The following is a 16,905-nucleotide window of genomic DNA, read 5'->3' as shown; positions in this document are numbered from 1 at the left end:
TATATTTGAATTCTTAAATGTTATTTATATGTTATATGAAATGTTATTTCGGTTTAAACGAGTTAAGCAGCACGAGGAAACAAAAGTGGGCAAAATGATAAGTTAAAGAAGGGGAGGAGAAGGAGGAAAAATATAATTAAATAGAAGAACAAATTATAATGAAGAACAAGGAGAAAATAAAACATAAATGCAGTACTGCCGCGTGTAATCTCCTGAAGTCCTTACTGAAGTTTTTATTATTATTTTATTTATTATTGACTGCAAATGGGTTTATACCCGGTGGCAGTGTCCTACAATAACATACAAAACAATGAGACAGAACAGAACAATGAGATACATCAACACAATGAGACAGAACAAAACAATAAACAAAAGGACACAACAAAAACAATAAGACACAATAAACAATGAGATACATCAACACAAAGACAGAACAAAACAATAAACAAAAGGACACAACAAAAACAATATGACACCCAAACAATGGGATACATCAACACAATGAGACACAACAAAACAATAAACAAAGGACACAACAAAAACAATAAGACACAATAAACAATGAGATACATCAACACAGAGACAGAACAAAACAATAAACAAAAGGACACAACAAAAACAATATGACACACAAACAATGGGATATATCAACACAATGAGACACAACAAAACAATAAACAAAGGACACAACAAAAACCATAAGACACAACATACAATGAGATACATCAACACAGAGACAGAACAAAACAATAAAAAAGGACACAACAAAAACAACACATCCCACTCAAAATCAACCAACTCATAAATTACAAAACCATCCGACCTCAAGTACTTAACTTAAAAAAAAGAACTTAATACCACCTAGACATAAGACAATAACTGTAATGTATTACAAACGTCATGAACTGATGCACTCACACAACAATACAATGAGACACAACAATACAACATACCACACTCAAAATAAAACATCTGACACACAATAAAAAAACACACATCCACTAATTAATCACAATACTTAAGAGTGGAATATAATTTTTTCTCAGCATTTTTAGACTCAAGCCGAAATGGTACTGAGAAATAAGCTGTGACCATGGGTTTCCATATCCACATGTCTTCCCTATTCCTGATCAAATTCTAGTCTATTTCGACGTTATGTGAGCCTAAACTACGTAGCTGAAACAGTCGATAAGTAATGTAAAATTTATGTTTTGATCATCTCAAATGCTTTTTAACTTCTGTGATGGATTCAGTATTGCTAAAGAAACTAAGAGTGTCTGTATATGATGTTAATAAATGTATCCAAATTTTACATTAACGTACAGAATGTCCCAAAATTATGTATAAACAACAGAAAATTTCGTGGCCGCTTGTCAGTCAGCTGTTCATCGCTGTAAACTGTTCCACGAAGCTGACGGTGGTTGTTTTTAACATCTACATAGATTCGCTAATTGATTAAGCGCCAATGATGATGTATGTAATGGATTAGTTTTATTAAAATATTTTTATTTTGTTCATTCAATGTGTGTATACTTCATTTTGGGACACCTGTGTATAGTATGTCAATTTCGTAATTTGGATACATACATTTGGAGACGTACAATATATTTTTGTGATTAAATTTAAGTTGTGGAATGTTTTCATTCGTGCTTTTATTGGCAATTTAAGAGGTTAAATTTGTATGTTGAGATAATTACTCGCTTACTGATTACAAAAAGCAAAATATTTACATAATATAACTGACATATTACACACAGAAAGCATTTGTAATTTTGAACAATTTATTAAAATGGCACTCCAGCGAGTCGATTGTGCTCAGTATATGTATTAAAATTTCAAAATTAATGGCTCACATCACTGAGCGATGGCGCGCTTAATTACAAGTGCTTCTAAACCACAATGGGAGATATGTTTTAAACAATAGTGTTACATAAACCTATGACTTTAATTAAAACATTGAACCACCGCCGCTGGTACTTACAGTACGACACAAATAGGTTTAAACAATAACCAGCTCTAACGAGTTGAACAATTCTTGAAATGATAAGTTGCTCAGCTTGTTAGGAATTTCCCTGCCTTTTATAGAACACGAAGATTCATTACCACACTCACAAGGACCTGTAACCGATCCCTAAACCGAGGCAGATGATCCAATCCATACCTCAAACCCCCTTTCCCTTACATTGACTTTAATATTATATTTCCATCTACGCTAGGTTTCTAAGTAGTTTTTTCCCTTCAGTATTTGCAACCAACATTTTTGCGCATTTACTACTTCCCGATGCGTGCTACAAGTGAACTGGGGGGAAAATATAAAATTATTGAATCAATATTACGAGGAATGACAGAGATATGGATATACTTATATACAGTCACAAGGCGTGGGTGTATATTTCGGAGTTCACCACATCGAAGTTTGGTGTCTATGTATTCTAGTCAGGTTGTGTAATTTTCAGCCCTCGTGCGATATTTACTATACTTTTAAATGGAAATCTTGAATGTGAAGTTAGAGACGTTCGCCATAAGGAAGGGCACAGTAGCCTCGTGGTAAACGTTTCTTCCAGGTCTAAACGACTGCTACTACACACAGAGCTCCCGAAGTACGGCGAAAATTGACGTCATGGTACAATGTGGCTTCTTATTACACCCCGCGGGTGTTCCGGCCCTGGTATTGGCGCTTCCGAGCAAAGTTCTAATAACTCTGTCTGGTGTCTAGGCATCATAACTTGTAGTTAACAGCCAATAGAGTAGTTGTAGAACATGTGTTGTTTCAGTCATTAGTTAGCAGGTTTGTGTTGCAGTAAAGTTACAGATTTTATTTTGGTACCCATGGAAAGACACTTCGGAAGTTCGGCGTCAACTTCACATAAATTTAAGTTTAAAAAAAATATGTAAGAATTCGATTGTACGCAGTTTTACTTGAAAATTTTATACTTATGTTTAAGAAAACTTGTTATTTGTCTGTATCTTTAATCAGTAGAATCCAGTCCATTCTTTTACGCCTTATTTGTTAGGAATTAACTTTAATAATATCCTCCATTCTAAGCATGTTTTACTCTCGTGATTTTTCTTAAAAACTGATCTCGTGTCTTACTTCCCCATCCATGCTACATGCTCCTTCGTCTCAGCTTCAATGATTCATTTACACTAACAACATTAGCGTCAACGTAGGCTTCTATCAGACTACACTGCGCAACATCGCACAAGAGAGTCATCTTCATATTCATCGTCTTGAGAACCTAAAATCTCACCCACTGGAGTCACTAGGCTGTGACCTGGACGACCGGCTTCGATTCCAGGCAAGATTTTCTCTTCGTCTCTATGGTTAGAGGTTCTACCTGCCTCATCCTTGATAGGTGGTTGTGTCTTGGCTCCTCGGGAGTAATACGGCCGGAACAACAAGCTGATCACTCACTTCCATGTAGTGCCGAAGTAACGAATGTGTGGGTCTTCACCTCCGTTCTCCTCAATTGTCTTCATGTTCTCTAGAACTTCGTTTCTTTTCGAACTTCTTGCAGATAAACTGATCGTAGAAGGCAGACAACGGTCCATGATTCGTGCATCTTGCTATGAAGAACTACTGAATGCACATTAGAGTGAAAATCAATACCAGAAGTTTCCACCGTTAAGTTCTGGAGTTTCTAAACTTTCAGTGAGATGCATTCGAGATTTATTCTTCCTTCTCCGTCTAACGCCTTGTTAGCCGCCATATTTCCACCGCTGCACACCTCATAGTAGGGCAACATAAAGATTTGTGGAAACATTGATAGTGGTACGGATGGCAGTTGGCAATTTCCTCCCCATGCTTCGACGTACAAACGCAAACAAAATTTCATTAACCGGTGAAGTGAATTCAACCAATATCAAGCGACTGGTAACATATTTCCCAGTAACACGTGGGCTTCTAAACTAAGTGGGCTTCATAAGCTAACCTCTGAAAATGAAACTAGGGCATCCACGTTGCTATTACACAGCTGGATGCTTTTTGGTGGAAGAAGGACCTAAAGGACAAATGTTCTTTTGACTGAGCAAGAATCTAGGATCAGAGTCCTGCTTGAGAAGCATTTCTTAATTGCAAACTCAAAACTATTTTAATCAAATGAGCAGTCTTAATATAGGTATACTTGAGGCGAAAGTAACTAATCGATTCAAGCCCATTAGGGAAATATTCTCCCGGAAAAATGTGAAGAAAAATCAACATTATATTTTAATTTTTTATTTTTCATTAATAAAAACAAACATCAAATACTACTCAAAACCATCCAAAAATTATAACAGTGTAAATATTAGAGGAATATGGTGTTAAAATTTGGACTGAATTCAAGTGGTTTAGGGCAGTTTCATCAGGGGGTTGTTGTTAACATCATAATGAACTTTTGGCCCTTAGAAAAATATATCTTGACCTGTTGACTAACCATAAATTTTTGAAGAAAGATCATGCATCATGATGTTAGTTAACAATTAAAACAGTTTTATATTTTGTGGTTTATTTAACTTTGAAACAAAGTGGTATATATCTGCCCAAATTTTTGATAATCTCTGTATATACTGGTGATTATTTGACTATATCTTAAGCCCTTAAAATATATCACGCGACACAAAGCTTAAATGAAACATGGTATTTTTTGAATGTGTTAAAGGTACAACCTGTAATTAATAACTGTGCTGAATATACCGCGGTAATGTCACAGCAAACCCCTCCCCACTAATATAAATCAGGAATGATAACGAACGACTCGACCGTGACGTTTGGTTCAGAGATGAACCAAGGGAGTATACAGAATAAACATGTTAGCATTAGACGATCTGGTGGGAGTTGTTACTACCCCGTAGATCAGTAGAGTTCACACCTGAATGATCGGTACTTACGTCGACATATTTCTGTTTGGCGCCGTACGTGTAGTGCTTCTTGCCTAGCTCCTGTAAAATTGTCTCCAGCTTCTCAGGTTCGTGCAGCCTTGCCACTGCTTTCTGCACGAAAGCCATCACTCTGAAATCAAAATTTTTATTTGAGATTTGAGGTTCTCACCGCCTCAGTATTCTGACCTGAAGATGGAGGCACTATATTCCTCTGAAGCATTGGTATCTATCTACAAATCCACAGGGCGTTTTAACCCAAAAGTCCAACAGCAATGAGGTGGTGTTATGTTTAATGTAGGATTTGAGGTTCTCACAGCGATGAGAAAATGGCTGTCCTCTGGTTTGTAGTGCCGTGTGGTAAGAAGTTCAATTACGTTTCAGAGGTCCTTGATGCCTCCATCATCAAAGCGATAAGGTTCTAACTGCAGTGAAAATGTAAATTGTGTCTTCCGGGATGTGAAGCGATGTAGTTTTGTAGCTTGTTATCAGCTTCCCGCTTTAATACTGAAAATGGTTGCGATGTATTTCTCCGATATATTTGTAATCCAAAATAATATGGCGTCACAGTCCACAAGACCACAATAAATAAAACATTTCTTTCAACAAAGTACACTGTTTTTAATAACTGTATGTTGTTCAGTTGTTAACTTCAATAGTTTTTCTTTTTTAAATTTTAAACCCAACAGCTGACACTATTCGAAAGTTATATGTAACAATGAATATGGTGGGATATTTTAGCACAGTGTTACCACAATGAAAAATCACATTTTTATTAACAAGAAGAAATTCCTCAGAATTTTTACTGCTGAATATGGCTAATGTTTTTCTGTCACCTTTTATTTTACTGCAGCGATTTCTATTTATTAACGTAATTTTTAATAAGAAAATATTTAACAAAACTTTACACTATTTTGGATGGAAATATCAAAAGTGTACAAAAATTCAATTCACGTTACGGTCACAAGACAATTCATATTGTTATTTTAGTGCTTGAATGTGGCACATGAATGTGACATGTTGTGACACACGATTGTAATCGGCCATGCGTCAAACACAGCATTACTTTTATCAAACAAACGCAAAGAGTTGAACACGAACTGCCATAACAATGAACGTTTTTCTAGCATGTGTTAAATTCGTCGACAGAAGCGAGAAAGTACACAGACATGACTACATCTGCAGAAGACTGAGGAACATACTACCCTAATTTAATTAAGATTGTCATGTGTCATCAGGTAGTAAGCTCATTTTTACTTGAGTAAATGCGAGAAGTTTGCACCTGACGCTTTATATTTATGACCAGTTCTTAATGAGAATTCGTCTTAGCGTGCCACAGCTCAGACAGAATCTGGATTCTTAGGTTTCATCCCGTGTGACTTCAAGCGAGATTCATTGTAGACGCAGTTACATCTAGCGTTCTTACGCTCTTCACGAGCGTAAGCCCCAACTACTTGGCTGGCTGAGGCTGGCTAATGATGCATTTTGTCTGATCGGTTCTGCCGTATTTCAGTGCATACAGTAACAATAAACTACGAAAGTAAGAAGTATTTTTTATTGTTTTTTAAAAACTTTAGCCAGGCTAACTTGGCTAACACAGTTAATATAGAAGTGAATGTTTCCCGAATATCGTGCCAGACGTGGTAATGTCGCTGCACAACAAGGGGCAACAATGCTAAGCGTTGTATCTCAAATCAAATTTGCCTTACCTCAGTGCGTGTGCCCTGAGCTGCTTGCTGTGTTTTAAATCTTCCAGTTCAATTCCGTTGAATGGCATGAAAACTTGCTGGACGTCGGGATGAGTTTCGAACAAACTGAAAGGAAGACAAACAAAGATCTTTTAGTGTTCATTTTTACAGAGGCCACTGGAAGAAGTTCAATTGAACACGTGTCCCTCCAGCTGGTAAACCCCCCCCCCCCCCCCCCCCACCGCCAGTCTAGCCACAGGTCTATTGGCAGCCATAACCTTTGCAAGAGTCAACCCCCTTGGGAATGGCTGACATACGCAGCTGTGTGGCTTGCGGGGAATACAGCAGTACGCAGAGAAGGGTAGCCTGTGTGCCGTCATCCCGTCAACCCATGGGACTTCCATCTGTAGCCTCAGCATAGTCCGACAATACCGTATCAAGTTAGATGTTCAGGATTGTGGAGTCAAGCACGGATAATACAGATACATCGATGCTACTAGAATACAATAGAATATAAACCAGAACTATTATTGATCATACACAGCTTTAAGTGGTTTTCACGGCGGTGAATCCGAGGATGGCTGTCTTCTAGGCTGTTGAGCCGTGTAGCCTGGTAGAAGTTTACCGACGTTTCAGAGATCTCTACAGCCACTCATCGCCCTGATGATGGAGGCAGCAAGGACCTCTGAACTAAGTTTTCAACAATACTATACTGTGTTATCAGATTTGCTTGTATGCGACAACAAATTTTTGTCAGGAATCGTAAACACTAACCTTAAGTAGCTAAACGAAAATAAAGCTTGTAAAAGCACTTCAGTTCTGAAGATGGAGACTGCTCTGAAGATTTGGTATCTACCTGCGAATCTACACGGCGTATCAAGCCGGAACAACATCGACACTTACGAAAGCAAATTTACTCATTTTAGCGATATTGTTAACAAAAAAATTTGTTACAAGGAATTTAGAATAAGGGAATACTTTCAAATAAAAATATTCTAATATATGTAATACCAGTGAACGTACCCGTATATGAGAAAAAAATATTTTACAGCAAGTCGCTCCTTTTAGACTCCTAAAAAGAGAATCTGAACTGCCAAGACGTTGATGTGACGATAATATTAAAACGGATCTTAAGGTAATCAGGTGGGACGTAGTGGACTGGATTTATGTGGCTCCGTGTAGGGTCCAGTGGGGGGGGGGGAATTTTGTGACCACGGTAAAGAACATTCGGGTATCGTAGAGGTAGATTATGTCTTGACTAGCTGAAATATTGTCGGCTTCTCTGTAAGGATTCCATTCAGTTTTATTGATGTTATTAATTCTATAATCATGGTGCGATCAACATTAGTGGAGTGTCTGTTGCAAATATTTGCGCACATTTGCATACGAAAGCTTTCTAATTGAACAGGTTTCATATGGAGAGTAGGAATCAAGTTATAGTAAGTTCCGCCAGATAAATGCAAACACACACTGTTACAACATCAAACAGCAGTTTCATTGTCTCACGGGATGCCCCACGAAGCTCTAAAGTGCATACAGTAATCTTCCACATATAATTGTCATATCAGTTTCAAAAGGATATATTTTATGAATTATTTTCGCTCAGTTAATGGAATGAACGCGTATTAAATGCGTTGTTTTTTTCCCTTCGATCTTGTTATTTCATCCCTGCAACTGTTTATTATATTCTATGTGTGCCGATAGGGGAAGTGGAGAATGGTTGTGTGATAGACGTTTAGTGATCACATACACGTTTGGCGTTAAAAGAATTAGAGTTCAATTCGGCGTTGTAACTAATTTCGAAACTAAAAATGAAGGCAGAATAATGGCAAACGATCCCCTGAAAACGGAAGTGTAAACCCTCGAAATGTCGTGTACCGCATGCATGTACCCGAAAATTTTCAGCGTGCAACAATATTTTTACAAACCTGCAGAGACTCATTTTAACAGGGTCAGTGGCACTTAAAAAACGAAAAATAAAGTCTTACGTTTTATTTTCGTGGTTTAGTGGTGCTCCATGCTCTGGAACACGGCGGAACCATTCAGATAAATTGCATCGTTAGCCAGTTGCAGCCAGCCAGACGTTGTTAGCTAGCTAGTTGAGGTTTACGTTTGTGGTTAGTGTGACAACACTAATAATGCAAGTATATTGTCGGTAATAAACGCACATAATCATAAACATTATCCCATAGGTCCGAAAATGCATTACTGTGGCAACGGTTATAACACATTAATAAATATTATCCCGTAAGACCAAAAATCTCTTTTCAGCAAATAATCACCAAAAAACCAAGCTACCAACCAAAACGTACTTATTACTGAAACGTATCTGAGTTCAAAAATTCACGGCATTATAGCTCAGTTACCATGCAGCGTCTGTGGGTCTCGGATTTGACGAAGATCTGTAATGCACCGCGGGTGAACGCAGACAGTAGTAAGCGCGAAGTGCTGGAGTGGGGTAAAGACCGCACAATAAGCCGCCTAAATATTTCGCACACAATATAACTTAAAGCTCATTACAGCTTCATAAACCCACCCATTCATTACGCAGCACAATTACTGAGGAGTCTGTTTAGCTATTTGATTGTCTTCCTTGTCCTTAATAGGATTCGTAAACATTGTAACAAATAAGCAATGGGTGTTGAGATCATGATAAAGAAAAATTAAGTTAAAAAGATACAGTTATTCTTAATGCTTAATTAAGCACTGCGTACTAAAGAGGTGCATGAATATGGACGAATATCTTCATGTATTCCTAACCTCGGAACTAAGTGGAGGTGAATAGTAATCTGAAGATGAATGTCTTCTGGGTTGTTGCGCGCTGATAATAGAGGCAGCAAGGACCTCTGAAACGTCGGCAGACTTCTACCAGACTACACGGCGCAGCAACCCAGAAGACAGCAGTGTTTTATATTTTTGATGAATACTCCTTATTCCACTGTTTCTCACGTGGATAAATATATTTTCGTGCCCATTTTAGTGTCAACTTTAACGATCAGTTCGTTTAATATTTAGGTCACATTCGCATTTAAGTGTTTATTCTGCGGTAGTTTTCGCTGCAAAGGCAAATGGAACGCACGTCTGAATACCGAGATCTGATATCCGGAGAACGTGACTGAGAACCGTCGGCTGCTATCACGACCTTTGTTTCGCTATCTGATGCTTCATTGTCTCTTCCACAACAAGTCCCGTCGTATCGTTTTCATACTTCGCTGAAAAACCTGATAGATCAAGAAGAGGCTTTTGTCAGCCGTCCATTTTAATTCGGTTCTTTTGTTTACCTGCACATGAAGCATTTTTCATGCTCCTCGTGCGAGTATGTAGAATTATTAATTAAAAAACTGGTTTCTGCTTTTATGACTTTCATTTCCAATCATTCAAGAGAAATTCAGAGAACAAGTCGAACTGAAACAGATCGTAAAAGAACGCGAGACGAACACTTTGCTTTACTGTCTTAAGAACAGAGGATACCAGGAATTATAAATTAATAACTGTAAACTATTTCTATGCATGATGCCGACAAGTTTCTAAGTGCTTGTCAGTTGTCACATGAAACTTCATTCCTTCGCTAAGATCATAATTTTTAACTAACTCCACGGAGGATATTATTTATTTAGAAGCTAATAGTCGCTCAGCCAGTTAAAAAATTTCATGTTTTATGGAACCAGAGGGCTTCTTACTATTTTCGGAAGAGCCCCTCACACGTCCTTATAAGGAGCCAGATGAATTCAATCCATATAGTAGTAGATCTAGTTTAATATTATCTTCATATTTTATCGGTATTCTTCCTTCAGGTTTGCCAACTAAAATTATCCTTTCTCTTCTTATATCTCCCATATGTGCTACATGCCCCGTCCGTATCATCCTAATAACAAAAACAATTTTGAATCTGAAGATGGCAGTCTTCTGGGCTGTTGTGCCGTGCAATCTCGTAGAAGGTTAGCGATATTTCGGAGGTCCTTGCTGCCACCATCATCAGGTCACCAAGGGATATAGATATTTCATCCCTGGATAATTTAATCAAAGAAATTTCATTAAAGTATATAAATAACATATTTAATTATAATTTATATTATTAATGATAGGATAATACGCTCTGTATTCAAAGAAGATAAATACAGAATTTGTAAATTTTACTCTCTACCATCTCTATGGAATACATAAACTCTTTTCTGCGTGATAAACATTGTACCAAAATAATTCTTATCCATGAAGCCAACAGGGAATAATTCCCTGCAGAAGGCATTGGAGAAGTATTAGGCTTTACCAGTGAACAAACGAGTCCCGCACTTGTGAGCTGTTATTTTGAATTTCGCCACAAAATATAACGATATTAACGGATGTTTATAGCAACGAATATATTTTTGAAAGCTTTCACGCGTTATCTCTTCGAAATGATTAAAAATCCACTCATCGTATAACACGAATGGACGTCAGTCAGGTACGCGTTAATGGGACTGAAATTCGGTTGCAGAAGAGTTTAATGGCGTGTCGCAGGTTTGCAGCGCCGAGAACGGAGATCAGATTACGTCCCCCGTAGTTATTCATGGAGATACTATTCTCACTTAAGATGCAACAAAATTTTATGGAGATGTGATCTCGCCTTACTTGTTCGAAACCTCTTGTCCTCGAGTTTCAACGCATAAGATTGACTGTCGGGTTTCAGCCGCGTCGTTTGTTGAAGTGATTCTAACGTTTCGAATAAAATTTAACTAGCCATCTTCAGGGTGAACATTATGGATCATAGAAAAACAGGCATTTGGTGCCGGTCTCTTGCCTTAATTGCATCTGGGGTTCTCACAGCTGTGAGAATGTCAGTGTTGGTCTGTTGTTCTGAGGACTTGTACGTGATACCAACGCTTCGGGCAAATACGCTGCGCCCATCTTCAGGGCTTCAGCCCGAAAGATGGAGGTACCGAATTTGAATCTTTATGGTAGACCAGTCGATTCTGTTCAGTTTCCATTTTATTTATTTTCCTCAGTAATTCCACAATAACCACGGAATATTTCTTTGGAAGACAATCACAATTTTTAATCCTTGTGATTATTTAATGGCCAGTGATTCGTCAAAGTTTACGAGAATGAACGTTTTGTGTTGAATAGTAATAATATTTATTGCAACGTTATCTTTCAACAATGTAAATAATGAAATGTGCCGTCTTCTATGTTTGTTCACAAACAATAGAATATTTCAACAATAATAGTTCATGTGCAATGCGGCTTTTAACTTTGCTGTTCATTTTGGTATGATGGCGGAATTAATGTGATTGTCATCCACTGTGACGGAAACAGAACTAATATGAGCACAGAGATCTGTGATTGGTTATAATTGCAGTTATTTCAAATTCGAACATTTCCGCGTTCCGTTGTTTAACTACGTGTGTCTGACGCAGTGGCATTTCACCTATTAACGTGTGAGGTCTTCAGCGGAAGTATTAATCATTTTGTCAGAGGTCATTTGTAATCAATAAACTGAACTCTTGAAGATAAATGAAAAGTAATTAACTTCGTGTATTTTAAATTTTCAACGTCATCCGAAGGTCATATTTTCAAACGCATATCTCTACCGATCTGCTGGAATGTGAGTGATGATCTGTAGGAACCAGTTTGACCATATTCATAACAGTTTTGGGTCATGTATATGTAAACATCACCTCAGTTTCACGACAATATCAATCAAAGGTTTTGAGGAATATAGGCATTGAAATTTGCAAGCTAACTTCAAGAACGTTTTATCTCAGAATAGACAGTGATTGTTTCCCCTAACATCATTATGGAGCTATCTTTTCAATGGAAAATTTTTTAGTTTTTTTTTGAGACCCAGACTGAAATCTTAATTGTTATTTAGTCAATCTTAGTGCTTATGAAATTAATAGGTGTACTATTTAATCACTATTGTTATAGAATCCCCATAAGCGTTTTAATCAGTGATTGTGTTTTGATGCAGACATTTTTCTCTAGGTGGTCAAATGAATGATAAGTTCAGGTTCATGTTTGAGAGGTCATACGTCTGTGCCTCGGCATAGATATATTCTTTACTGATTTTACTCCTTACCTCCATTCTAATTATTTTATACTTTCTTAAAAGACACATCCATTTCATTTGTAATTTATAATTTAAAACTATCCTCGGTTTTGAGGTTATGTGAACATACCTAGAATTTATGTGGGTAAAATATTTAAATTAAAAAAATGGGTGTCAAATGGAGAAAGAAGAGACAATAAATAACGAAGTGGAAAAATGGAGAAAAAGCAAAGATTTTTTATTGTTCTGTGCACTGTTAAGAGTGCTCTTCAGTGACAGACAACTGAACAATTTCCAGTAGGGAGGAATTGTGTAAACAAGTCTCGCGTCTTCAGATACACAAACTGCATTTGCGAGAAATCTCTGTTAGTGCTTCCCTTGTCATTACCTCGTTGCTGCATAATGCAACCGAGGATGACCGTACGTATCTGCTCCATTGATTGTGAGCTCCATAGAAATTAAAATCATTGATGCAACTGGGGCGGAAACACGCGACGTCGACATTCTGTAACCCTGTTGTTTCTGTCCTTTCCACCGTTAATTTTGTCTAACTACTCTATTGTAGTAATTAATTTAACGATGTCATAGCATCGTGCGAGCTAACGAGACAGTTTTGCATCACTTTTACTGCATTTCACTTATGTTTTTGCTACTTTTGACAGTACTATACTTCACAAATACTTTCTCTACAGTATTGCATTTGTTTTGGACCTAAGAGACGGAAGCAGGACTTCAGAGAAATTTACAATGCTCCAATTGGGAGCTTCATAATTTGTACTCATCCTTAATATTACTCGGGTGATGAAATCGAGGAAGATAAGATACTTGGGGCGTGTAGCACGCATGGGTGAGATGGAAAATGCACACAAAATTTTGAAGGCCTGTCGCCCTATGATATAAGCAGGACGTACCTCTGAAAAGTTTTCTTAGTGTCTACCGAGCTACATGGTACAACATCTCAGCCATCTTCCTACTAGTCACCACGAAATATCACCAAGAAGACTTGTTTTCGGAAAACTTGAAGAAAAAAACACATTGAAGGACCTAGAGATAGACTGGATAATGTCACAACACGTCTTAAATGGAGTGTGAAGACGTATACAGGATTCGTTGGTCCTAAACATATTCAAGTAGCGGTCTGTATTGTAAACAGTTGTCTGTAATCTGAGGAATTGTTTTATAACTAATGCGACTATCATATAAAGTTATTTGCTGTCCTGTGTAAATATTTAACTAGGGGTGAGTAAGCATATCTGAGCACTGAACACTTAAGAGAGACTTTCCACACACTTCATTCTGTTTACAACATGTAGGACTGCCGATGGTCTTGGTTACATCGTGAAATGCACCGCTAAGGATGCTTGCGTGAAGTTGAATGTATTATGTGGGTTGGATTCTCACCCCTTCTCTTCAATAAGTAACGAAGTGGCGACAGCCTTTAAACGTACCTGATTGAAACAGCCGCCAGAAATGCACACGCTTAGAGACGTAGTTTCAACAACTAAAATGGTGACGTTTGACTGGTCCGAACAACTATGATTTCATCATACGTAATTAATACATCACTGCTTCCAACTTCGCTAATTGTATCACTACGCTGCAGCCTCTCACACTGTACTACAATCAATAAGTTTAGTGAGTAAATCGAATCAACAAAGTTTCAATATCACCACTCTCGTGGAATATTCGATGTCAGCACAGAATAAAATGGTACTTAAACCAAACCAATTGCAAACGATAGAAACTGTAGCCATGTCCTGTAAGACACGCAGTTAACAGTAAATTATCATGACATACTCGAGTGTTTCAGGATGATGTGAATTTAATATTGATGATGTTTCGGAGGGATATACTGTTTCCATGTTCAGAGCGTTATCACTGAATGTTCCAGCGGTATGTTACTCTGAAATGTTCGCATACAGCCATAAGATTACTCTGCGCAATAAGGCAGAAGACACTCGTCTGTAGGTTAGGTTAGTTTGTCAAGTTGTGACAGGCAGCCCTTGGTTCGAAGACACGGATAAATGCGATAAATAGGCTGGAACTTGAGGCTGACCTTGACCTGCTGTCGGATAACAATTACCGTTGCACCCTGTTCTAATACTTGACCGCAAAGATTCATAAAAGGCTTTTTCAGTACTCACGTTATTTTGAGGCCGATCAAATCTACTAACGTGTTTCTCTTATAGTAGAACACATTCGTGCTTTTAAAGTTCTAGAAATACTCGACATTTTCCAGGAACTACAAGTTTTAATTTTTTTCTTATTTTTTGCAGAATCTCAGAACTGGCTGTATTGCGATTAAGGCTGCTGGGTAAGTACATGACACAAAAAATCCTAATATAGACTTACAGTATTTGTGACCGAGTTACGTTTAATTAACGACGATGGAGAAACTGTTATTACCGTTTTTGAAATCGCGAGCTCTTTTGCGGATAAATTTGGTACCCTTGTCAGGTCAGCTTTGGGTAACCGCCAGACTGATTATGCCTAGGGATCTAGCTCTGGTACGTAGAGGAAATTTGAATGTACAAGTCACATTGCATGAGCTTCGTTTGGTCTTCCATCCATCCATATACCTGCGGAGACTAGAGTTTCACAAAGTTGTCAACAGAAGCGAACGGACCACAAGAGACGGCACTGACTCCTAGGGGCAGAGTCCGTATTGAAAGCTAATAGTACGCTGATGACCAAGAAATTTCCCGTCTTTCACAAAACCCTAACGTTCATTACCATGTCCACAAGATCCCACAACTGTGACCTACCCTAAGAGAGAAGTATACAGTCCAAATTCTCACCATATTCTTTTAAGATTTATTATAATATTACCCCCTTCCACTCTACTTTTAGCGCGTATTTATCGAATGTACTTAAATGAACTTCAAAACGAATGGGGGATACAAAATCACATAACAGTGGATTTGGAAACTGCAGCCCCAAATAGGAACATGCGCCTTTCTGTTCTCATTTGTGGTTCTAATACCTGCGACCGAAACACACAGCACCCCCACCTAAAAGGCAATAATCTCCCTGAGCAGATAATTCGACATTGGGTGTTGGGTTTCCATGGCAACAGAATGATGCAAATACTAATTAGTAGCTGTCAGACCCTAATCAGCAGTTCTGGAGTGTGATTAGTCAGTCGGCTTCATTGCAGCTCGCTGGCAGTCTTCACCTGTCATGACACTTTTCACTCCTTTAAATGTTGTGTCACACAAATCCAGTTTTATAATGTTCATCGCAGTCGGTAATATTTGTCGCTTTGAGGAAGGAATTTGCACTGGGAAGTTTCAGGACGAAGCAGCGAGGAGAATATTGGATCTAAGAAAGATGAATCTCCCACTGTGTAGTATAATCTTGTATGCTTTATTACCATTTGTTTGTAGTGATTCTGGTTAAATTTACTAGTTTTTTTCTATTTGTTTTGTGCTGTATCTGCGACCGGCAATGTTGAAATAAATAAATGAACTGAAATTAATTATTATTTTTATATATACGTAATGTTACTGGTTGTTTGTCCACGAGACGGGGACAAAACTTGTCCCTGTGGCTCAGAACACAGTGGCTTTCGTAAAATACATTTTATATTAACGGAGGTTTTGTTGGTATGTTTCTCAATATACGAGCTCTTGTACAAATATCCATCGTTTGTAGTTTAACGCTGCAGAGCACACATGTCATCCAAAAACCTTCCATATGATCGTGATAAGCTTTCAGTTGTCTATTAATATCGGTGCTTTTTCCGACTCCATATTCCACATGCGCTGTTTTTAAATCAGTTGCATCTTTGATATGTTTCCGTCATTTTATATCGAAATGTCGTTTAATAAACATGTTCCCTTGCTTTATATATTTTTTTTAATTACTGTTACCATCATCATAATTATTAGTATTGTGTGTTTCTGCCTCTGATTCCTCTCCCCTCACTTCTGTCGTCACATTTCTACGCTTCCTGAAACAAGTCTAGTGAGCGTCGGGCAAAGAGAGACTCGAGGACTCTTCAGTGGGACGGTAGATGGTGGTATTTATGGCCAAGGCCTACTCCCGGTGATAAAAATGTCGCCGAGAAGGAATAAAAAAAGAGAGGAATATCACTTTATATATCTGGAAAGATGTGGAATAGTTGTAGAAGTATTTCGATGTGGATGCAATAATGCATGAGTCCCGATTGTGTGTAAAGTACCCTTACATTTCCCTACACATTCTGCATCATTGAATACCTCCATATTTCATTCCAAGTGACTCTGGATTTCAATAATCACTTGTCGCGTGTTGTGTTTGGTTATGACGTAAGTGTCCTACTTGTATGCAGATATGAAAGGTAAGCTGTTATGT

The 16,905-nt window shown here is 37.9% G+C and overlaps 1 protein-coding gene across 1 annotated transcript in view; it reads right to left on the bottom strand.

The window, feature by feature from the left end:
- The window catches only part of LOC110829893 (neuroglobin-like), a 61,033-nt gene that overhangs the window by 17,988 nt on the left and 26,140 nt on the right, over positions 1–16,905 (bottom strand). Inside the window, exons 2-3 of the mRNA XM_022064084.2 lie at positions 6,567–6,671; positions 4,870–4,990 (exon numbers count right to left, since the gene is read on the bottom strand). Of these exons, the coding sequence (XP_021919776.1) occupies positions 4,870–4,990; positions 6,567–6,671 (226 nt within the window). The remainder of the gene's footprint in view (positions 1–4,869; positions 4,991–6,566; positions 6,672–16,905) is intronic.

Source organism: Zootermopsis nevadensis, unplaced genomic scaffold (assembly GCF_977971745.1).
Source record: "Zootermopsis nevadensis isolate Lab colony 2312 unplaced genomic scaffold, Znev_1.0 Znev_ptg000017l, whole genome shotgun sequence".
Lineage (NCBI taxonomy): Eukaryota > Metazoa > Arthropoda > Insecta > Blattodea > Termopsidae > Zootermopsis > Zootermopsis nevadensis.
This window is presented reverse-complemented; position numbering and strand designations above follow the sequence as displayed.